This window comes from Trematomus bernacchii, unplaced genomic scaffold, assembly GCF_902827165.1.
Source record: "Trematomus bernacchii unplaced genomic scaffold, fTreBer1.1, whole genome shotgun sequence".
NCBI lineage: Eukaryota > Metazoa > Chordata > Actinopteri > Perciformes > Nototheniidae > Trematomus > Trematomus bernacchii.
Genome location: NW_022987705.1, coordinates 7,273,339 through 7,299,206, shown reverse-complemented (window position 1 = coordinate 7,299,206; position 25,868 = coordinate 7,273,339). Strand labels below are relative to the sequence as shown.

The 25,868-nt window shown below is 38.1% G+C and overlaps 1 protein-coding gene across 2 annotated transcripts; it reads left to right on the top strand.

Annotated features, from left to right (window-relative positions):
* Positions 1 to 23,129, top strand: b3glctb (beta 3-glucosyltransferase b). Of its 2 annotated transcripts, XM_034139712.1 has the most exons (16): positions 1 to 367; positions 2,652 to 2,689; positions 2,783 to 2,822; positions 3,510 to 3,619; positions 4,731 to 4,775; positions 10,691 to 10,767; positions 10,906 to 11,017; positions 11,210 to 11,346; positions 11,983 to 12,046; positions 13,687 to 13,803; positions 15,033 to 15,102; positions 17,571 to 17,684; positions 19,903 to 20,002; positions 20,550 to 20,669; positions 21,474 to 21,618; positions 22,314 to 23,129. In XM_034139712.1, the coding sequence occupies exons 1-16, from the start codon at positions 307 to 309 to the stop codon at positions 22,437 to 22,439; spliced, it is 1,476 nt and encodes a 491-aa protein (XP_033995603.1). In that variant the 5' UTR covers positions 1 to 306; the 3' UTR covers positions 22,440 to 23,129. The 2 variants fall into 2 exon arrangements, with proteins under 2 accessions (XP_033995603.1, XP_033995604.1); XM_034139713.1 differs by lacking the exon at positions 4,731 to 4,775 and having other exon boundaries at positions 2 to 367.
* Positions 23,130 to 25,868: the final 2,739 nt, after the last annotated feature.

Below are 25,868 nucleotides of genomic sequence, written 5' to 3'. Positions count from 1 at the left end.
TTGTAACTGAATATTCCTTCACTCTGGTAGTTCTCATTTTTTGTACTTAAGTACAAGATCTGAGTACTTCTCCCACCTCTGACTTTGACCACCACCACTGAAAGTGAGAAGGAAGCAACATTGTGGTTTACTACTATGCCAGTGTGTCATAACATAACATACCAGTGACCACTAGAGGTCGCTGCAACTCTGCTCCAACAGTCACTGCAGCCCAGCTCTGCCTGTACAGGAATGTAGCTAACCAGTGTTTCCAGTTCGCCAAGAAAACACGGTGATATAAAACAAAGAACAGCAACCACAGAAGCCATGTCTCATCATTATGTGGTGGACGGATGCAAACTGGTCGCGGTGCTTCTTCTTTGGCTTGGTAAGTGGGGTCAATGCCCTGTAGAGATAGCTATGGTGTAAGCTAAACTGCTAGCACTATGCATGATACAAATACCGGAAGTTAGTTCGATGTGTACTTCAAAGTAAAACTATGTATGTAATTTAACAGGGCGAAAAGTGCATTGTTGTTTAAAAATGTTAAACTGGATGTATTTCACTTTTAATTACAGACTTAAGTTATTCTCCAGTGAAACCCTGGCATCTGTTTTGCTACAAAATATTGTCTATTTTCTTTTAATTTGAAATTGTAAACTGTCCCTGGGGAGGTTATATAGTGCATAGCTTGACGCACCACTCAATTAAATGCAGGTGCTCCCATGGGGTTTGTAAACAAGACGATTTAAAGAACAGTTATTAATTTCAAGGTAATCAAATATATGATAAATATGTCTCTAGGAAGAGTATGCACTGATAGAATCACACAGAAGCTTGCATGGGAAGAATAAAGATGATTGTTTAATGAAGTTACAAACCATGCTGATTTAGTTTGTAGTGAAATTGACATTGTCTATAACCCCGTGGTCCAATTGCCACATCTTATTAGTAAATAATGAACAGCACACATCAGCAAGACCTGCACACACAGTGACTCCTCTGGCCAGTGAGGCCTCTGCTCAGGTAAAAGAGGTTAAAGTGATCAATTCCACCTGGGCTTTTCCTTATAGGTCCATTTAAAATGTCTCCCGTGAAAAGTGTCCATTAAGTTGTTAGCTGTCCTAAACTAACAGGATTAACAAATCCAAAAGAAGGGTGATGGAAATGTTGGTTAAATACAGTTTAATACAGGCCAAAAGAGACAGGTAAATTGAGTGAAAACTTCTGTGACATGCCATGAGTGTGCATTACCTTCAAAAGACAACTGGAAAGCCAAACGTGTTTAAGACCTGTAATTTAAGAATTTTCCAGAAATGCACAAGATATTATAGAAATGTTTTCATGGTCTTTCATTTTATTGCTATTGACACTTTTCCCTTTATTAATGATAGCAGGAATAGCGCCGCAGGTGTAATATATTACCTCAATGATGATACATTCTTACTTCTATTTCCTTAACACCGTAGCATTCATGTTATTAAAGAGAGCTTTTCCCATACCAGACATCCTTACCATAACATGCCAACATGTCTGCAGTGAAAGGGAGCCTTTAGATTGATTATGGGTGGTAATGTATTTAATATGTATTTCCCATAATGCCAACAGTGATTGTCATAATGAAGTTTACCTCTGCAATATACTTATTTGTATTCTTCCTTTATGCATTCACAGCAGGCACCTGCTGGCTTATTTTGCCCCGGGTGGTACACATATAGATTCATGTTTAATGAAAATGCATTAGATCAGACAGTCCCATAGAGACCTGCACCTGCATGAGTCACCTCATAGCTCACATCTTGGTTCACCATGACCTATTTCTCAGCTCAATATTACAGCATTCAGAAGCATTTTGTGGTTGTGGAGAAATGTTATGTTTTTCTTTTTTTAGGGTTAGGGTTAGGGTTACCATGTATGAAAACTTAAGTATTTTTTTTAATGTCTGAGTCAGGAAAATAACTAAATGGGCTTTGCACACCACTAATAATAGCACAAATGCACATTGACTTCCCGTCATATCTCTGCCTCTAGCGTAGATTGACATGATTATTCACTAGTATACCGGTGACTCTCAAGTCAAGTATGGCACACCCACAAAGCCTACACACTGAGCTCTGCAACTATCTGTCCTGGTTTCAAAGTTTGTTTTGAGTCATGGACACAAAGTCTAATTTTTTATCTTGTTAATATATCGAAGAGATGTTGGTGCAGTAATAACTATTACTACTGCTGCTGTTACGTCTGCTGCTGGGGCTGTCGCACTATTACAGATGTGTCAAGACTTTAAAGTGTTGTGAAAGTGGTTCCTGTTTTCATTTATAAAGACCAAGCTAGAGATAGAACTATAATGACATAACATGTGCTTAAAATGTAGCAACAACTAACAATTATTTACATTATTGGTTAAAGTGTTTATTAGGCTAGTTTTTAGACTCAGTGCCAAGATCTCAGAGCTCAATATCACATATTCAGTCCAAAACCCAAAGATATTTTCCAAAAATTAAAAATGTATAAACAGGCAAATATTTCTGAATGCAATATGACATCTGCTGTAAATGTGTTTTCCGATATCCCCTGTAAATCAATTTAAAGAATAACTGGCTGCTCATGTCATTACATATAATTAATGCATTTTGATGACTAAATGTTGCCTCTTCTTTCATACTCTAAAGGTTCCTCTGCTGGGGACAAACACGCAGGTCGTGCTCATGTAAGTGTTGCCCAGATTCTGGCTGTGATAATGCTTCATCGTGTGGCTCAGCAGTGTGTGTCAGACTAAACCAGATCCCTCTGATCCCCGCAGGCAGCAGAGCATCAGGAGCACACTGCACACGGCCCTGCTGGTGAGTGAGGGATTTCACCACAGATGGTCTGATGTTTTGTTCATAGATGACAAAGTTTAGGAAAGCAAATCCATTATTCGATGCATGATAATGATTTCATCGAGAGCATGTGAATGAAAAGCTCAACCCAGACACCAACATCTTTGAGGTTGTGGATTGAATTAAAGGAAGGACTAGTTAAATACACTTATTTGCTTTCTTGCTTATAGTTATATGAAAAGTTTGATTGGACTCATGTTTGTACCCTAAATATAAAGCTATGGCCAACTGGCTTCATTTAGTATATATACTGAAAATAGAGGCTTACTTGGAACCGTCCAACATCAACACAAACCACCTGTTAGCACCTCCAAAGGTATTTAGCTAACTATTGTTGTATTCTGTTTGTCTAATGCATACCAAAATTGGTATGTAGAAATAACAAGTCGTAGTTTCGAGAGTGGTTATCTTTGCCGGGAACAATGACTTTGTGAATTGATGTCATCACTTTGAGGTTTTCCTGTCAAGAAGACACACTGTCGAAGTGTATTTCACACATTTTCTTTTGTCTCGTGAATTTATGTCATCACTTTGAGGTTTTCCTGTCAAGAACACACACTGTCAAAGTGTATGTCACACATTTTATTTTGTCTCTTTGCCTTTCCTTTTTTGTCACCTCTCTTAACTTGTGTGTCCATGTTCTCTCAGGTTTGGAGGAGGTGGTGCTACTGATCCAGAGTCAGAGGAACACCTTCCACGCCCGTCACGCTGCTCAGAGGAAGGTGGAGATTCTGCAGCAGGCCGCTGAGCTGGGACAGGTAACATCTGGCAGGCAGTCGGTTAACACCTTTTGCTGGGTTTAGATCAGGGGTATCCAAACTTTTTTCTCCGAGGGCCACATATAGAAAAACATACGAAGGGCTGGGCCACTCACTAGAGGTATATTGCCTCATAAGTTGAGTTATAAGTTAGCAAAATAAATCAAATGTAGGTAAATGCTTTAAGAAAAAACAGCCAACGTCACAGCTCTCCCGAGGGTTTAATTTATTGTGTTTTCAGCTAATTCCTTAAAATAGAAGCCTCATAATAAGCTCATAATAAGAGGAAATATGAAGGGTATATTTCGAGCTGGTTATGGAAATAAGTTATTAAACTTAAATTTGATGGAATTCATTTGAAAGTGGGCTTATTAACACATGAATACTAATATGTAATATATGTTTACATATATATTTAAGAAGTACAATACAAGACAAGCAAAAGTTTCATTTGTGGGCCATATATCATTATACTTTTTGAATTAGCTGAGGGCCAATTCAAAATGGCCTGCGGGCTGCATTTGTCCCCCGGGCTGTAGTTTGGACACCCCTGGTTTAGATCTTAGCTCTGGTCTTATGTGTCCACACATGTGTCCTCATGTGTGACCCATCTGTCATCAAGATTTAGAACTCAAGATACTATGATAATAAGAGGGGTACTGTAACCTTTAAAATAGAGTTATGTTTTAATAATCTAATACATTTTTCACAATGCATAGGTTTGTTTATGTAATTATGCCGACTAACTGGCCAAATGTGTTCAGGTTATTCATCTTTCCCATTCTAATAAACATGATATTTAAAGAGAGCCTGGAAGAAAACTGCTTTAATCTTATTGGACTCAAGGATGACCTCATTAGAATTACTATGAACTCTCACAATACAATGTTGGTCATAACTCTTGAATACATATGCTAATTATGACAATTTTACACCATATCTTTTATAATACAAAATTATAAAGAGATAATATTTAGTTTAAGACTATCTTAAGAAATGTTTGGATATACCAACAGGACATTGTGTGCAGACCCAGAGGGTAAAACCTACTAATGATGGTGACTTTTCAACTCGAGCCACCATGAAGTTGACATTTAAATATGTAATTTAGGTATTGGATGGATTCCCTGGATTTTCCATCCAACCATTCATGAAGGTGAATTTTCCCTTTTAAAATTATAACTTTATGTATGATTATCAATATAAAATATATTTATTTATTATTTAGTTATTATTTATTCAGTCAAGGCAACTGTACAGTCTCATATGAAACATGGTTAGCAGCAGATATGTAAAGTAAACATTATTAGTAGTAAATGGGCTACAACATAAAAAATGTTATATGCTTTAATGGGGATTTTTAATATAAACTACATTAATTAGTTATCCTATTGCTTGAGGCACATTTATTACCAGCAGTAATGGTTAAGAACAATAAATATTGTTATTGCCGTTAAGGACTCAAGAAGGTTGAGTTTATTCTTAACAGCAGACAGGATAACAATGCTGCAGAAACAATGCTTTTACTGTGTGTCACTGATTTTTGGAGTGGGAGTTTGCATAGCTGTCTTATTACACGGCTACCGATAGGTGTCCTCCTTGCTGTAGTGTTCCCCTCCCTGAGCTCAGAGGAAAAGGGAGAGATGAGACAACAGAAATATGGACATGGGAGCCTGCAGTGAGAAGCTGTTGATTTTCCTTTGAAGCAAAAACACATTGATACTGTTTTTTGTATTCTTCCTCCAAACTCTTGTTCAATCCAGAAAATCATTGTAATAATGGCAGAAGGTAGTCAGCAGGGGCTCCGTTGAAAGATTCTTACATAGAAAGAAACAAAAATATCCCAGGGTTGAGAAATCTACTGATGATTTTAACCATCTCACATGTTGTTTTCTCCGAGTCCCTCTCCTGTGTTAAGTGAGGAGACCTGATGTGTCTGCAATCACACACAAAATGTGGTGCGGCAGCTGGAAACATTTTTAAATCACATATGCATCAATGAGTGATTCAGCAGCGACAGAGTGGGAGCACTGAATACATTTGAAATCTCGGTTTGTTTTGTTTTGAAGCCACATTCTGGTTTTGGTTATGGTTTGAGGGGTGACCGCACCAATTTCCATCTGAGAGACAGAAAGATAATGCAGTTAGTGAGAATGTCGACAAACATCAGTGTGGCTCAATGGTTATAAAATGAGTGAGCTACCTGGCAATTAATTCCAATTTATCATCAATGGCTTGTTAAATGATTGTTAAGGGCATGAGAGCTGTGAAGAGCAATTAATCAGTATACTTAATGTAAAGAAAATGGCTCAATAAATTATTTTAATTTGATGTAGTCTGGTTCTATGCAGTCTGAAAGGAAGTCTACAGACACTCAGAAAAAAACTTGCACCACCTCTGCAGTCTTGAGGTAATTGCGATATGATCATTAATTCAGTTCAATCAAAAATAAATTAGATTTTAAGTATCTTTAGAGCATCAATCATTTAGGGGTTACATCTCGATGTAGTTTCTAAGATCATTATTACTTCTGTAAACATGATGAATTTATTTAATCAAAATGTATTTTAGCTAATTAAATATTGATCTTTCTGATGCAAAGGTTATTTTTGGATTAAGAAAGTCTTGACTTCAATGTCTCTTAAACATAACTTTGGAAAAGAATAACAGGTATGAAAAGGGAAGTTTTATGTATGAATTAAAAGAGATTTCCACAAAATCCAAGAGAAACCATTAATGTAACTAGTGGCTTGTATATTAAAATGTAAACAAAATTGTGTTATATATGTATAATATTTGTGGTCTGCATCTTGCACTGTTGTGACGCTATACCATTAGTAAATGTCTCAAGGACCCCATTTTGTCATAATGATAAAAAAACTTTAAACCACAGCCAGGTCTCATCATTTGACTGCAACCAGTTCCTTCTCTTTAAACGACCAATGCACGATTTGCAATGACATCTCAGTAGGAAACCCCCCTAAAGGGGCCCCAGGTCATTCCTGGTGAACTTGCATGATTCTCGTAACTTTGTTAAAGTTTGAATTAAAAGTCAATGAAGCGGCTGAAGCCTGAAAATGAAAAAAGAAAGAGGAGAAAAAAGAAAGAGGAAAAAAGAGAATTATGGATAAAAACTGTGAAAAATAATACACAAATTAAATGGCCCAGTAATTACAAACAAATAATAGAAAGTTGGATCATTAAGATAAGGATTGCACAATACGCATTTAATAAATAAACAGCCATTCTAAAGAAAACATCAGAATCAATAACATAAAATAAGACAATAAAAAAACAAATAATAATATGATTGAAATATGTGCTAAAGTAGTTACCTTACTAAAACCCTAAAATGTGTAGCAATGTAGTTAAGTGTTTGTGGTTTTTCAGATATTAACGTCACGTTTACATGCATATTAAGAGTAAAACAGACTTGAAACTTAAAAACAAAATAAGCAATAGGTCCACCCTGGGAATCTTAGCCTGAGACCCCGACAAACCACCGCTGACTGCAGGTCCTGAAAGTGCTGATCAGAGAAAGGTTTCATATTGATAAGTGTTCAATCATCTCAGCATGTGTGCTTCAGAGGACGTGGTGATTTGTCAAAGTGAGGAAAATGACTGAGAGCTTTATCTAGATTTTATGTTGATCACAGATCTTGATTGTAGCAAAATGTTTCTCAAGAAGCTAGGTTTTGCGTCACGTTTTTTTTACTAATGTGCGTCACGGTTTCAATGTATAACCAGGTGATTAAAGGTGGCAAACACACATTAACTCAGCTTCCTGTCTGACTTGCATACAGACAGCTTATCGTCTGTGGGACATATGGCTGGTTTATTGTTTATTTCACAACACTTAAATTGTTTAGCTATAGAGTAATCTATATTTGCACAGCTATGGTCATGATGCCACCAACATTTTAACAGCTACATCTCAATTGTAATGTTAGTGTAATTTCTAACACCTATTTATATTCACATCTTTCCTGGCATATTATTCAAAGGAAGAGACAGACACTTATAAACGTCTCACATTTGGCTCTTTATTTGTTGGCTGTAACTGCAGGCTTTTAAATCAGCCTTCTCAGCCTCATCATCCAGCTCCATTACAGAGTCTCGTCATTTGGCAGCTGCTCTCTCAGCTCTCTTCGCTCACATCTCACCACTCTTACAGCAGATGTTAATAACCATATTTGACACTCTCAGCATCTGAAGTGGTGTGGTTGCATGAAAACGCTCAATGTGTGAATATCTGTGGGAAGCCCTAAAGCTACTTTACTTTTCAGTGAATACAATCTTTCCTTTGTGGGAAATTGTGCACTTAACTGTGGAAGTAAAATTACCAAAACGTTTTGTCACGCCAGAAACTAAAATAAATTTATTTGATCAGACTCATGATGTTATCAAGTATGTTATGGTATTTAATCTTAGCCTTATCTTTACATAGACATACGAGTCCTCCAAAAATGTATATAATAAATAGTTTTTATTCCTAATATGGCTTTAAGAATTGAAAAATTGATTATTTCTTCCATAGTGTCACTAATTTCACGATTATTTATTCATTTCTCCTAGCTTAGGCTACTGAAGTCTAATTCAAAAGGCAAAGAAATCCTTCCCTAATGAAGATTAATGATATGCACTTTTTGCTGAAAATGTTTTAGTGAATTGTTGATATAATCAGGGGTGCACAAAACTGTTTTGCCCTGGTTCTCAAAGGAGCACCTGGAGATGTTGCTTGGTGCGCATCCTTAAAATGAAATAAACCGGACCTTTTGAGGGGTACTTGACTTTATGAACGGGGGGGGGGGGGGGGGGGGGCGCTAGTGAGCACGCTCATGAACTGTTCGCCCGTGCCTCGCAGCAGGGTTACTGTGCGGTGCGCATAAAGCAGACCTCTCTCTCTCTCTCTCTCTCTCTCTCTCTCTCTCTCTCTCTCTCTCTCTCTCTCTCTCTCTCTCTCTCTCTCTCTCTCTCTCTCTCTCTCTCTCTCTCTCTCTCTCTCTCAATGTTGGTGCGCAAATGCGCTTTTTTCAAATGATCCGGTGCTCCTTATTTGGCGGGGGGTGTGTGCAGCCCTGGATATAATAATACAATTCATCATCTTAAAGCCTGAGGTGTTTCAGTGCTGTGGAATTATATTTTCCTATACCGACAGAGTTTTTATTACTTTTTCCAGAAGGAACAAAAACACCTCTCTGAATAATTAAATGCGTTGCAGGGAGACAGTGAGAGTGACACTGAGTTCTGCATTACATGTTGTATTTACATAACATAACATTATATAAAACACATCGACAAACACTCTTTGGCTCTTTGAAATAAACATGGATGTGACCAAATTAGGGGCTTGATAAGTAAGGATCATACGCTAACCTTCATTTCCAATCTATATTTATCTATACTTACATTAATCCTCATAGTCCTATGAATAGCGCGTGAAAGAGAGAGTGAGATGTGTGCGTTCTTCTGAATGAGTCACTGAGAGAGGAGGAAGTTGTAAGAAACAGCGTCTGAATCAACTCCCCTGCCCTCATTCATTTAGTCTGTTACCAAACTAGAAAAACAGTGCACAGGATGGATGAGCAGATGTTGTCACTCAATATGTTCCGGATCGAATCCTCGCCTCCTGTCAGCGTGTCAAGATATGTTTCATCAGTAACAGTGGATCATTCATAATTTCATCCAAATCTTGTAGCCTTTGTGTGATTTCTCGCTCATGAGAATGAATGTGATCTTATGTTAAATCCTCTGAAAACCAATTTGTGCTCTTCTCACTCCTGTCATGTATGCTTTAATTGTACACCTATATTGCAAGGAGATGATCATTAGTGTACACTGCCCTCAAGTGGTAAACAATTCAAATCATTCTCCAGCAGGACATTTATTGTCTTTGGTTATCTTGGGGTAAATGATGTCTATCAAAGGCATTAGTATATTTTATGTTAGATCTTCTTGAAACACAGTGATGTAAAACAGTTTCAAATTGATGTTTTCAGTAGGATTTAACACCTTCATTTAAAGGGGACCTATCATGCAAAATGCACTTTTGTACGTCTTTTATACATGAATATGTGTCCCCGGTGTTCCAGGGAACTCACCAAGTGTCAGAAAACACAACCCTCTCTATTTTCCTCCATACCCAAATCTCTAAAAAAGGGGCTGCAACGGATCTGATAAAAACTGATCCAGATTTGAACACTGTTCTGACGTCAGGACGGTGGCGCTACGGCTATTGGGCCAACTCCACCAATCAGGAGGAGACAGCCATGGCCATTGCCGTTCGAAAGCGCTGGAGACGATGTAGTGCATATGCCAGGCCTGTAGGTGGTGCTGTTGCTCACAGAATCAGCCCTTGCAAAAACAGGGGTAAAAAAGTGAAATGAGGCATGGCTAAAATGCATGATCTGTTTGGTATTTTGAAAAAAAAAAAGTATAAATATGCCTTATATAGGTATGGTCCTACACTATATTATTATAATATAGCATGATAGGTCCACTTTAATCAAGCTCATGCAATGTCTTTTTGCATTTATTTTTAGATAGGTGTTGGCCATGATCATCATGATTTGGCTTCATTTATTTACCCAACATTTACTTAATATCTATGTATCCCACAAAAACCTTGGTTGATCCTTTGATACAACCTTATAAATATTGTACTCATTTTGTGTGTACAGGAATTAAGGGAATAGCATAGCCTGCGACCTAAGACTTTCATTGTCATAACTACACTGTAGCTATGTACACATGACAATAAAAGCCTTGAATCCTTGAAAACATTTCGGTAAATTACACGGATAAAATGCAGTATTAAAATTCAATATGTTAAAATAAATAGTCATTTGATTGTTAATAATATTTAAAGAGACAACAACTTTATTTTTTATCTTATGTGCTCAACAAACAATAACGGTTTACCCTCATGGCTCGGCTGCATACAGAGATGAAGATGTAGGAGTGTTTTTGTGCTCAAAGTGACAGGTTAACCTTGACGATGTTAACTCTGTTTTCCAGCCCTTTGAGATGATGAAAATATTAAACAATGAAATATTATTTTTTTCCATGCAGGGAGTTCCAGTCGTTCTTCTTCTCCATGAGTTATCAGACTATGAAGGGGATTGGAGTATCCTCCCTGCGCTTCCTCAGTGAGTGTTAAACACACACATGGGGATGATAAACAAATTCATCAAATCAGATTCAATAAGCGTTCATTGAGAGCTTTAATGATTCCTGGATTATAAAATAAATGCATAAAGTTTATGGCTCTGTGTGGATGTTTCCAGTCTCTCTGCCTTTTATGGCCAATCAGCATCCTGGTTTTTCTTCATTGAGGAAGGAACCAGCGTCACACTGTCTGCTCTGCTGCAGGTCCTCCACAGATACCAAGTCCAGGAGGTGAGATGCACTCTGACATGCAAACATCTTCTTAACAATACTTACTGTGTGTACTAAACAGCCCTTTTAGCTACATGAATGATGATATGGTGATGTAGTTTCCTGCACTGATGCACAAGCACTGATGAGAAAATAACTGAGCAACTTTTCCTTTCATATCACTCTTTTCCCGTGCACCTCTTTGTAACTCAGGAGTGGTTCTTGGGTAAGCCTCTCTATGACAACGAAGCCTCCATTATCCACCACTATGCGTTCTCTGAAGACCTCGGTTCCTTCAGCTATCCGGATCCCGCCGCAGGCTGGGCTCTCAGCACGCCGCTGCTCCAGAGGTGTGTGTGTGCATGAATGTGTTGCTGATATGTTTGTCTCCTTTTCTTCATTATTTCCTTTTTTTTAAATCTCAAGGTTGTTTAAATAACACACTATCACAAGAGACTAGGAAATACACACAATTGGAATACATTTGGATATATTCGTAATACACATGATGGTGTGTGTCTTACATCAGACTTTTGTACAATTCTTCTTTCTTTTTTTTGGTTATCCTAACTTTTTAGGCTCTTAACCTTTTTTTATATTACCATATTTTATTCAATATGCTCCTTAGATCACTTTTTATTTTATTTCTTTTACTATTTTCTCCTTATAGCATTGTGAAGCACCTTGAGATGACGTTGTTTATAAAGTGTGCTATATAAATGAAATGTATTATTATTTTCACTTCATTATTTTTGGCTTAAAAGAGACAAATGCCAACTAGACAAAAATGACTTTGACTGATAGCATTACCATTCATGTTTTCTTCCTTAAACTTTCATTAGATAATGGCAATAATGCTTCTTTATTGAATTTTGGCAAGAATAATGGTGCTGTATAAATCTGATATTGTGACAGGCCTGGGAAAAGTTCCCACTTGTATTCTGCTGTTTCTCTTCTCTCACATCTTTCTCTTGAATGTGTTTCAGACTCGCTGAGCGGATACAATACAAGAGTCTGAAGTCAGATTTCACCATCGACTTGAAACACGAGGTACCTTGAATCATCTTCCAATTTCTGAATATGCGTGCCTTCTGCTGCTTATCACTATGCTAGGATAACTATTATTAAGACTGCTGTTTTTCTTTAAAATGCTACTTTCCGCCTCGAGAGCTGCTGTGAAAAGTGGCTCCAGTGTTATCTTCCAGGCTGCCTGCTGAGATAAAATGCTTCGACGTATACAAATCATATTCTCCCAGAAATTAGATTTTTGTTGAAAAGGCTCCTGCAGCTTTCTATGCCTGAAGCTTCTGCTATATTTATTATTATATTATTGATGCAAAATTACTATCTACTGTGTATTGTATTTATGTGTGTTGAGGGAGATTGAATATTCACATCGAGCACTTTAAAATTATACTTTGAAAGTGTGTCTTGGGAAAACCTTTTAGCCGGTTGTTTGGAAAGTTTGGAATTACATTATGGTACAGGGCCGGCCCTTGGCATAGGCAGTATAGGCGAATGCTAAGGGTGCATCAACCCATGGGGGGGCGCTGACATTTTTTATTTAAATAAAAATAAATGTTTTATTTACACTAAGCATTTTTGCTGAGATAAAATGCTAAGACGTATACAAATCATAGAACATATTCTCCCAGAAAGTAGATCTTTGTTGAAAAGGCTCCTGCAGCTTTCTATGCCTGAAGCTTCTGCTATATTTATTATTATATTATTGATGCAAAATGACTAGTTCTGAATGAATCTACTTATGTGTATTTATGTGTATTTATGTGTGTTGAGGGAGATTGAATATTCACATCGAGCACTTTAAAATTATACTTTGAAAGTGTGTCTTGGGAAAACCTTTTAGCCGGTTGTTTGGAAAGTTTGGAATTACATTATGGTACAGGGCCGGCCCTTGGCATAGGCAGTATAGGCGAATGCTAAGGGCGCATCAACCCATGGGGGGCGCCGACATTCTTTATTTAAATAAAAATAAAAATAAATGTTTTATTTACATTTCATAACAAAACAATTTCCCGATTTTGGATCAACAAAGTACATCCTATTATCTTATCTTAACAGAACTAAGCCTATATTGCATACAGCGCCCATAAACTGTGGCGCAAACCCCCCCCCCCGCCCCCCCCCCATCAGGTAAGTTGAACTGCCCCAGCCCCGCTGCCCCCTGAGCCGGGGCTGCGGGGGGGAGGAGCAGGGGACGGGTCAAGTGTAATTTTTAATGTGGAAGTAGATTACAGCCCTCACTTCACTTGATTAGGACAGCTCCCTCTGCTGTAATTAATGTAAATTACAGTAAAAACCAGAGGTTTATGTGAAATTGTTCTTTTTTTAAATAGTGGTTTTTGTGTGCAATTATAGGTTTTAATTTAGTATTTGTGTTAATTTAAAATAGAATACATTTATTCATAATGTTACTCATGTGTGATTCATAAACTTGGAGCTGTGTGCCCTCTTTTGAAAATGTCAATTGACTTGTGGGTAATGATTGTACAGAATAAAGAAGTCACTATCTAAATGAGTGTATATGACTTACCCATTGAGAGCTGCCAGGAAACTAAAGATAGTCATTTACAGTTCGAGGAGCTGCCTTACCCGTCAATGCAAATCACTGTTTCAAATATTACCCATAAGCCCTACATTTGTCTTTATTTTGTTTCTTTTATTTTCAGATTGCTTTGTATATTTGGGAAGAAGGAAATGGTCAAAAGCTGACGGCAGTTCCAGAGTTTTGTACAGAGACGAGAGACAACTGTGCCACCACATTTACATCCTACCTTCCCAACTGTGTATGTACTTTTATTACGTTTACAATATGGTGTTCATAAACCTTTGCACTAAGTTCTTGAAAAGTGTGCCTGTATTAGCATGTGAGTTTTCTGAGCGTTATATAATGAGGACTTCAAGGTGTTCTTTCAGGGTTGCTTCTTTTAATCCACCATCTTGAATCACATTTATAACTCAGCTGTCCGGCTTAATTTGAGTGCATTACACACGTCGCTGCTGCCAAAGTCTATTATGCAGGCCGACAAATAATCAGGTCCTGCAGGATGAGTAAGCCCGGTCTGAAGGCCGTAACAGAAATCAAGAAGACAGCTAGCTGAGTGGGAGGAAGGGGCGCTGCAGCAAAATTAAGAAAAAGGTGTTAAATAAAACAACCCACACAAGACAAGTGTATACACCTGAAATGTAGAAACACAATTTGCTCAGCTTGTTTAGTTTTTCTGATTATGATATGACAAAATACAACATCAGCTGGGAATTAAAGAAAACAAAAATGAAATTTGTGGGGCCAATACTTTTTTTAATCTGCTTTAAAGAACATTTCACATGTACATCGACTTCAAAGAAAAATGACTTAAAAGAATAACTTATAAGTAATTGTAGATTTGGTTTTCATGCACATAATCAATCTCATAATGTATATTTTTGTTGTTTTCCACATATTTTGCATATGTTTTTTCCTTTCTTTTCTCGCTACGGTCCTCTTATATGATAATGACACGCTATTTATGAATAAAAGACTTTGCTGTATAAATGACTTTTGTATTAATCAACTCTGCTGTCTGCATATATCGGGCAATGTGTGAAAGGAGCATACATTTGAAGACCATCCGTCACAAGGAATACATTAATAATTTAGCGCTAGATTTGATGATGATCCTCTCACAGGAATTATTGTCAAGCATCATCAGGAAGTGTCTGAAGTTTGTAATGAATATTCTGCAAGTGTCGCAGATCAAGAAAAATAATTAAAATCCCAATTACTGCTGGTCTTTTGCTGGAATACGAATAAAGTATTGACAGGTGTAGACGATGATAATACCTGACAGCGCTGTTAGGACCTAGTGTGCCTGATTTTGCCATCTGGACCTTATTTTAAGTCCATAACATTCAATGTATGTTCCACCTCACACTGTGTTTGTGGGTTCACCTTTGCACCTCTTGGCATTTTATAACTAAAACACATTCTTTTAAATAAAAAGTAACATTGTTTTTTCTTTCTTTCTTTTACTAGGGAGATCCGGTGTCAAAGAGAGATGTTTTTGTTGCTGTGAAAACCTGCCAGAAGTTCCACTCAGAGCGAGGTGTGTGCCTATTCCCGACATTTTTTGAAGGGCAAGAACTGTTTACACATTGTTAATAATAATAATATTGCACATGTTATATAGCAGCGAGTGTTTTGTAATGATGGTAATGATATTTATATTGACAGATTGAAAGTTCTCAGTTCCCTTTACTGAAGGGTGAAGAGTTATATTGTTTGATGGCCACTGGGAGGAAAGACCTCCTGTGGCGCTCCGTGGTGGTCTTCGGTGGTCTCAGTCTGTGGCTGAAAGTGCTCCGGTAGGAAACCAGTGTGGCATGCAGGGGGTGAGACTCGTTGTCTAGAATGTTGAGAAGTTTCCTCAGCATTCTCCTCTCCGACACCACTGCCAACGACTCCTGGTCCACTCCAAGCACAGAGCCTGCTCTCCTGATGAGCTTGATGAATCCTATGGCATCAGCTGTCTTCACCCTGCTGCCACAACACACGACAGCAAAGAAGATGACACTGGAGACCACAGAGTAATAAAACATCTGCAACATAGTGCTGCAGACGTTAAAGGACCTGAGTCTCCTGAGGAAATACAGGCGACTCTGGCCTTTCTTATAAAGGGCGTCAGTGTTTTTATTCCAGTCCAGTTTATTCTCTATGTGGACACCCAGAAATGTGTAACTGTCCACAATGTCCACATCCATGCCCACGATGGTAATTGGGCTCGGGGCGGTACTCTGCTTCCTCAAGTCCACCACTAGCTCCTTCGTTTTAGTAACGTTGAGCTGCAGGTGTTTCCGACTGCACCACTCCACAAAACTGTCCACCACACTCCTGTACTCCTTCCTGATCTCTGCTGATACAGCCCACAATGGCAGACTCATCTGAGAATGTCTGCAGATGGCAGGATTGTGAGCAGTGTATGAAGTCTGATGTGTAGATTGTGAACAGGAAGGGAGAGAGGACCGTGCCCTGAGGGGAGCCCGTGCTGCTCAATATTGTTTATAGAACACATTTAAATACAACAACAGTTAACCGAAGATGCTGTACAGTGGTGAAAGAACAATACAATATATAACAAATATTAAAACAAAGTAAAAACATAGATGGCAATACCAACCAGATAGATACAAGATAGATACAAGTAGAACAATGACAGTCAACCAAATACATGAAATAAATCCAACAGGAGGGCTACATTAAGCTGAATATTGCTAAAGGCTAAGTTTTTTTAATAAGCTTAGAGAAAGGGCTGATTTAAAGGTGGGGTAGGTCATTTTGGAGAAACCAGCTCGAGTGTGCTAGAATTTGAAAATACACAGCCGGAAAAAATCTGCCACTTCCTTACAGAGCCCCTCCTCCAACACACACGAACGCGCACATGACCAATGAGGGCACGAGATAAGTTTGTGCACAGATGGAAGGCTGACAGGCAGGTAGGCCATCCAGTTATTTTAGCCGGGCCGGCTAAAATGATTGGTTGTGCTTTTTACAGTACTACGGCTTCCACAGATGACATTTTTTTATGGATTTTTTGTCAAAGCACTTAAGATATTCATTGCTATCGGGATGTTAAGAGCATTCCATGGAATATAACAACAAGTGTATCTCGAGCCGGTTTCTCAAACTTACCTACCCCACCTTTAAGAGAAAGTGGTAGTAAAGAGTACCTCAGTATTTAACATAGTATAGTAAATGTGTGATTTCTCTTCACCACTGATATTCTGTTTGAATATTCTCATCCTTAATGTTACTATAGTTTGTTTATGGTGTTTAAAAGTAGATGTTTTTATGAGCACACTAGCAAGCCGATCTGTCCCCCTGAGGTTACGACATCGCGAAAATGAACTCTTTTAGTTAACGTTTATCACAGAATAAATAGAAATGAAATGTAAATCACAGGACATTAAGCTGTGCAAGTTTTATCTCACAGCTTTAATTTGTCACCGCTTTTTTGTTTACTGCCACTCTCTAAACAGAGTGCCGGTCATTTAAATTCACAACTCGTTTAGTCGGTCTGCTTAAATTGCAACAGTTTGTGTAATTATCCAAAACATTGGGTTCTTTTTTTTAGGGTCGAAATTAGCCAGCAGTTAGGGACTGAATATTTTAAAGCAACAGACAAACTCAAAAGGAGAAAGATCAGAGCGATTAACTCCCGACCGGCTACCTAATATTCAGGTCTTATTAGCATTGCAGGGGAAAGCAGTAGTGTGCACTCCAAACAATTAGTTAGTGGAATCATTTGAGAATAAATCAGCATAAAACTAATTTTGTGACTACGACTGGCAGTTATTCTTAAAGATCTTATTATTATCCAAATCCACATGAAGGGAATGACAATGCTAGTTCAAAGACACACTATTAATTCTCTCCCCCCAGTCTCACTCCCTTCTGTCGTTATTTGATAGTTTTCATAATTAACTCTGTATGTGTGATTCAGATTCAATGTTTAAGGCTCTACTTTCTCTCTTCCACCTGGCCTCTTTTTTTACCCTCTTCCATTTCTCCTCACAGTACCAGTGGTGAAGGCAACCTGGGAGAAAGACGCTGAGTTTTTGGAGTATTACAGCGACGTCACTGACGCCTCCATACCCACGATCAGCCTGGGAGTGCCCAACACTGAGAGAGGTAAGCGGATCTAGGAAGTGTAAACACACCACACCAACAACAAGGGACTAGCTTCATTTGTTGCATTTGAACACACCGCAAAGACTACAGCCAGAAGCCAACAATCAGTTACGTCTGTGCCTGTGAGAGAGGAGATAAGCAGCTGTGGTAGTGAGGGATCCCAGATAACAGCCTGTAGATATACACGTCGTTCTTTTGATACAAACATTTAATCAAAGCAGCGTTTGCCGAACCATTTTCACACTCACTCAACACTATCTCCTGGAGGTCATTGTGTTGTGAAAACATCATACATTAGACCCCTGTGTCCCCTTTAGACTTGAGTCATTTGTTTGTTTCCCTCACGTCTGTTTCTCTTTGCTTATATTGAACAATCTTGGACTGTGAGTGTGTCATGGCTTTTAGAGAGATTAAATCACAGAGGTGTCCTGACAGCAGTCGGAGGATCGCTCAGAAGGAGCTCGGGGGGAAGCTGCAGAGTTAGGGGATGTTTGTGACGGCTGTAACGACTACACCCCTGACCTAAAAAGGTAGCTTTAAAATGTGTGAATGGAGGGGGATCAATAGATGATGCTGGGCCATAAGGGATACAATCGAATGACTTTTCCTCTGTTGCCAGCAGCAGGTAAACGGTTCCACTTTCTTTAGTGAAATGTCATTTACTTGATGGATTGGCACAGAATATTCCAAAGACATCCATTGGTTCCCAGATGATGTCTCCTAATAACTATGACCATCTAACTTTTCTTTTTTTGTGTGACTTTTCATCGCTTAAAAATAGAAGTTAACCATTTTCAGTTGGATGTTTTTACGGGATGATCATGTCGTTATGATCCTTTGACTTTTTGTCTAGCACCATCTTGAGGTCAATCGTGTCAGTTGTCTAATACTTTGCTTTATGCCAAAAAACCTGCAGGCGTGTTGAAATGTCCTGTTTAGAGCTAATAAGTGTTATTATGCTAACATTCTAAACCAAGACGATAAACATTAATAAATGATAACAAACTAATGCTTATGTTTAATATATGAGATGGATGGTAGAGATGCTAGGTTCATTGTGATGTGAACGCAGCATTAGCATTGTAGCGTTTTCAATATTAGCTCGTTTGCACAATACAACCTCAAAGAGCCGTTGACTCTGTGTTCGCTCCAGCAGTTTGGTGACTGTCAAGGTCAAGCTACAGTTCGAGAGTTAGTTCACTGCCACCCCCCTTTGTTTTGTGTTTTTTGTTTGCAATGTGAGATCCTTGTTAAAATGATATAAAGTCCTTCAAGCTGTAACACTCCTCTCTCACACTTCAAGTGCGCTGACGGAGGAATCAGTTTATGAAACAGAAAAAGCAGACAAGAAGTCTGAATAAATCCTGGCATTACAGCAAGGTCATTCCTCTTCCCAGTGAGGATTACTATAAATGTTTAAATCTCCTTCAGTCTTATATTTCCCTTGTTCACAGGCTGATGGAAGTCAAATACAATCTGTCAAGTCCTCTGTACAAAACGTTTTTCAAAAGGATTTTTTTATAACTTTCCAACCCCATCATTTTTGAACATTGTATTCCCTTAAGTGAAGTCCCTCGTCCTTTAGTCTAATATTCAAACCTCTTTTATGCCTTTTTTTGTTAATGCAACAGATTTAAGGTAATTTATGTGACATTTCTGCTTTAAAATGTTCCGTTAAAAACAACCCTAACTCAGTCTTTTGTGATTTGGATTGAGAAAATTATATATTGTACATTTAGCTGTATGCTCAGGAGAACAAAAGCAATGAAATGGCTCTGAGCTTCCTCTATTATTTAACCTAGTCTTTTTTGAATGTTACTTACTGTCTATGATCTGGGACATCTCAAGTTTTCTTCTTCACTCAGAAAATGGGTTATTTTGCTTGCATAGCTATTTTGTCTTGGTGTAAAAATACAATATGTTCTGTGTTTTGTAAAAGTTAATATCATCAGTACCAGTGTGAATTGTCTATTTGCCAGATTTTCACAAACATGATTTGGCCTTTGAAGTAACTTATTTTTCAATATCCCTGATTATGATTATGAATCAGAACCATTTTAAAATGATCAACAAACAAAGAATCCTTTTAGTAAATATGTTTACCTATCGGGTTAAAACAGCCAGTGGATAAAATACTTGAATCGGGTCTGATGAGGTCTCATGAACCACAAACATGAATTGGAGATCTCTGCTTTATCTGTATGTCATCTCCCTGCAGGGCATTGTGGGAAGACATTTGCCATCTTGAAGCGGTTCTTAAGCAAAGACGTACCAAAGGCTGATTGGCTTCTCATTGTTGATGACGACACACTGATCAGGTAACTGGGAGAAGATATTTCGTTTTATTCTACAACTCTCAACGAAAGGAAGAAAACATAACCTTAGATATCACATGACAGTGATTTATTTTAAGATCATGCACGCACGCACGCACGCACGCACGCGCACACACGCACACACGCACACACACACACACACACACACACACACACACACACACACACACACACACACACACACACAGGTCACTTACTGGCTGACATAGTAATTATTTGTGATTTCAGGAACCAGTTAGATTTATAAATGTGTAACTTACTAACATTTCCAACAAAACTGGAGGTGGGAGCGAGATGGTCACAGTCTTGAGAAAAGCTTTGAACCAAAGTAGTTTTGTTGCATTAAAGACACAACTTTAGAAACGGTTTGAATCCCCTAAAAATCCTCTGTAGTCTCTTAGCATAGACAGTTGATGTAGCCAAGACATTGTTTTGTGTTTCTCCATACAGTCTAGACTCTATGATGTGTGCTTGTGTTTGGGAAATATGCACGCATGCTCTTCACTTCCTGTCTGTTTGCTGTCTGTAGTTTACCCAGGTTGCGGCAACTGCTGCGTTGCTACGACCCGAAGGAAGTAGTGATTCTGGGGGAGAGGTACGGCTACAGCTTGCTTCAGAGCGGATACAGCTACATCACAGGAGGAGGAGGGTGAGGCTGCGGGGAGTGTGGGTGCTGTTGATGCTAAGTTGTAAGGACAGAAGGTGAATCGAATTTTAACCATGAACCATGGGTCGTATTTATAAGTACGGGAGCTGCAGGTTGTCAACACTTGTTTCTGTGAGTGTGTGTCTGGGTGTTTGTGTTCAGCTCGGCTTCTGACTGAACTCAAAACTCTCACCTTTTATAATTGTTTTCATTTATTTTATCTGCTTTAGCTGTTTTGCAGGGAACAGCCACAGTTTAGCCAGTGGTGCGAAAGCTGCACAAATAGAAAAGTGTTATTATGTCAAAATTGGAGAATAAACGTTAACACTATATGACTGTTGCATTGAGCAACACAGTATGTGTATGACTGTTGCATTGAGCGTATGACTGTTGCATTGAGCAGCACAGTATGTGTATGACTGTCCCAAAACTGAATTATGACTGCATTCTGGTAAATATTAAATAAAGTATCAGTATTTCTTTAGTGCACCATATCATTAAATACAAAAATGGAAAATTAATATTAAACAATAGACACATCTGGTAGGGTTTGAAATCTTGTCATACATTTTGACTACAATTTGCTATATTTAAATGTACTTTGTATATGTATTATATTATTGAATGGTCAAATGACTAATTGTATGTTGATATGAAGTTATTTATTCACACTGACTAAAATGGCCTCCAAAATAAATGATAATGTTGCTCTGACAAACATAATTCAAATGTATATACCCTTTTTGCTGGTTTGGTCTCTACCAAATCCTGAGGGCTCTGTTAAAAAATGTTTTTTTCTGTGAGCAGCATGGTGCTCAGTCGGTCTGCGGTGTCCCGGCTCGTTTCCAGTGGTTGTGGTTGCTATAGTGACGATGCTCCTGATGACATGGTGCTGGGCCGGTGCTTCACTTCCCTCGGTGTTCCCATCACACACAGCCCCCTGTTCCACCAGGTAGGAAACAATACACACATGTCATTTGTTCGCTATGTAATATAACTTAACAAAGACATTGGGGTCAGTGCACAGCAGAACGTGCAGAACATGCAGAAATGTGAAATGTTCTTCAGGGAAGCATATAATTCAGCAAATGTAAAGAATAACGTTTGCAAAAGTATTTGAGTGTTGAATGCATATTGAATGCATCAACATGCTCAACACAACTTCCTAACTTTAGTTACTTTTCCAAGAACAGTCAACTGTGCTAATATCTAAATGATAACTATGAAATTACACTTTCTTTCATTGAAATTCCTATTGAACATGTTAGGAAATGACCTACCCATAAAGAAAGTGTTACTGATGTTGAAATGTTGGAGAATTGCTTTTCTCAATGTTTAGCTCTTATTTATTCCCTTTTTTGTGCTTTCATCTGATAGCAATAGTGAAGAGAGGATTTGTGCTCATCTGGTATGTTCTCTAACCACTAATCTATCAGGTCGTGTGGAAAAAGTACCTTTAAAGTTCTTGTATTTTCAAATTGACTTGCCTAAAATAAATTCCATCCTTGCATAAGGTCAATTTGTGATGCAATTTAGGATCACTTTGTCTATCAGGCAATGGTTTAAAGTATCAGAGGATCCACACATCAATATATTAAATGAAATATGAATCGTATCAAACACCAAAGCTTGTTCTTGATATTTTAGGCCCAACCGTATGACTACTCCGAGGCGACGCAGCAGGCCATCTCCTTCCACAAACACTGGAACATAGATCCTGTGGTCGTCTACAAACACTGGCTGCAGGACACACAGCCACGAGATGAACTGTAGAAACACCGTCAGAATGAACTGAGGCCAACAGCGGCATTATTTGCACCTCAGCCACTATCTGCCCATCTCAAAGGCAGATTTAGAAAAGATATTGCACCTGATTGCATTTATCCGTGAGGCAAAGTATTAGTGTTGCTTGTGCAGCAAGAACAAAGTATGCAAAAACATTAGAGAACAATTTAAATGCTGCACATCCTAACGCACAAAGAGAAGAAATATTCCTAAAAACAAGCAAGACAGTCTTTTTGTTTTTGCAGTGAGGTTAATTTGCATAAATGCGGACCAATTTAAATATATGCAAATAGCACAGAAACGAGAAGATTCTGGTTGCCCTCACTGCAGTTAGGGTGTATTTTCCTTTGCCGATGCTTTCAGAATAACTGTTTCTTTTTTTCTTATTCTTATTTGTGCAGGTGTTGCGCACAATCCTTCGTGAAATTGCATATGTAAACCGAACATTGAATCAAATTTGCACAACAGCAAAGAGCTACAAATTAGCAAATACGCGGCAACCGATAATACTAACTTCCAATTCCCTGGGTAGTTGGACTTGTTGACATCAGTACAGTGTAAGCCTCTTCTTGTGCCTGGCAGCCATTAGAGGGGCTGCATCTTAACAATGGTCACCACTTGGAGTGTGTGTGTGTGTGTGTGTGTGTGTGTGTGTGTGTGTGTGTGTGTGTGTGTGTGTGTGTGTGTGTGTGTGTGTGTGTGTGTGTGTGTGTGTGTGTGTGTGTGTGTGTGTGTGTGTGTGTGTGTGTGTGTGTGTGTGTGTGTGTGTGTGTGTGTGTGTGTGTGTGTGTGTGTGTGTGTGTGTGTGTGTGTGTGTGTGTGTGTGTGTGTGTGTGTGTGTGTGTGATGTGTGTGTGTGTGTGTGTGTGTGTGTGTGTGTGTGTGTGTGTGGTGTGTGTGTGTGTGTGTGTGTGTGTGTGTGTGTGTGTGGTGTGTGTGTGTGTGTGTGTGTGTGTGTGTGTGTGTGTGTGTGTGTGTGTGTGTGTGTGTGTGTGTGTGTGTGTGTGTGAAATGGAATTCAAATATTAGTCTCAGAACTGTAGAAAATTTAACAAAATCCTAGGCAATTGTAAAATATAAAATGTAACCTCTGAGAATGAAGCATTCAATATATATCAATATCAATATTTGAACAAATCATGAACCAAAGTGTTTAAATATTTGTTATGATGTTACCAGTGTGTTCTGATGTGATCTGTGCCTTTTTGATGAGAAGACAATTTTATTATTAACTGTTTTATTTATTTAGCCATGCAGGCTGGTTCCTTTGAGGATTGAAGCCTCAGCCTTCAAGGGAGACCATGAAGAAGGTTTTACAATTTTCCAGACAGAATATAATAAGGAAACAGCAGACTAAAATACATCTAAGCAAAGAAAAGAGACAATTAACAAACAAGTCGTTTACTATATAATTTACATTAGTCTTAATAACATGAGCTTTATTCATTTATGTTAGTAATATTTTTCATTTCACTTTCAGACAGGCACTCTTTTTAAGAATAGTTTAACATTTTTGGTATCTACTTCTACCTTTTTAAAAATCTTTAAAAAAGTTTATATAGTTTTAACGTTTAATATGATTATGCGATTAAGTCTCTAACATTTTCAGCTGTTTAGAATTGTGTTATTTATCTGTAAACAGCATTACTGTTTGTTTTTTGGTTAGTCAGTGTGGATGGGTTCAAAAGTAATTGCAACCACAGCTGGCAAGCCTGCCATTCTGCAGCTGCTTTTATGAATACATATTAAAAAATACCTGCTGAAATACTAATTACCTGTTTTTATGATTTGAAATTAAATATTCATAGAGTTGAATAATTGTTTGTGTATTCTTTTTCTAAAACAGACTTGACAGAACTGTGTGAAGCCAGCGGGAATCACAGTGTTTGTATGCCTCACACAGGGAAACACATAATGTCCTCCTTCCCAGATTACTGCACTTTGAAGAATCACTGCCGCATCTCAGCCACAAAGTTGTAACAAACAAAATGCTGCTGCTATTTTAGCTTTTAAGACTATCTGAATCACAGTCTTGTTTTATTCACAAGTCGTCGTCACACTCTGTTCGAATTTCTTTAGTCTCAGCACAGTTCCAAAACGGACTGAAATTAAAGTTGTAGGAAAGCTTTCAGTTCCTTGATAATAATACATGCCTCAGCTTTTGTGTCCATTACTTTTTCACTCATTCTCATTGAGGCCAAAACCCCGCGAGTTATGAAGTGCCTTAGTGTGTCACTGTGACACTAGTTACTATAGCAACCGGGACATTGGCTGTATGTAGTGACAGTTTATTTTTGAAGACTATGTGTGATACTAGAAAAGGGACATGGTGTCATAAATATGTATTCAGTATCCATCTTCCCGGAATAATCCCATTGGCAATTGTGCTTCTGTGGATGAGCATTACGGGGAGATAAAATACTTTAATGCTTCATTCTCAGAGGTTACATTTTATATTTTACAATTGCCTAGGATTTTGTAAAATGTTCTACAGTTCTGAGACTAATAATTGAATTCCATTTCATGCAGACATACAGTCATTACAACTTCATAAAAATGAATTACTCTGTTCATATTGCAACATTCATTCACACACACACACACACACACACACACACACACACACACACACACACACACACATCATTAAGGCAGTGATATTTTCCACTCTATCTCTGTCATCCACACAAGAGACGTTTCCAGCGCTGCATTCACAACCAAAGTTTTTCTCTGCTCCGCTGCTGCCTGTTCTAAACACACAGATAGTTCTTATAAGCCCGCTTCATATTTTAAATGAATATTAGTCATGGTCATGTTATGTTTAATATTTCAGCATATCAAATATTTTGCATCTTTTGATTTTCCTGCTTCGTGTGATTTGTTGTGATTTCAGAACATTTCTGGATATTATCTTTTACTTGTCAAATATTTTTCTGAAAGAGAAAAATAGAGTCCAAATCATCCAGCGGTTTTTTTTTTTACCTACATTGTCACTTTTTTTTATTTGCTTTTGTCTAATTAGAAAGCAACTAGCAAAGTCATTTGGAAGTCATTTTTAAATCACAGGAAGTCACAATGCCAAGACTTACTGTAGTGGACGCAAGTCACACAAATTGTCATTTAACAGGAAAAAGCATCCACAGTGCTTGTAAAATATGTTTAGTGGTGAATTAATATGATCTGATAGATGTATTCAAACAAAAAGTGTTTAGACACGTCTTGACCATGTTGACATGGCACATGACATATCCTGTTTATTTATCAGGTCACTGTATCACATCTGTTCAGGGAAGGGATTTAGAAAATGACTAGACCTAGTAAGCCTGAGGTGTCCAATCAAAGCATAATTCCTGATTATATCATTCATATTCTGAAAGCACCCTGCACATAATGTCATCATTCTTGTTGTTTTTATGC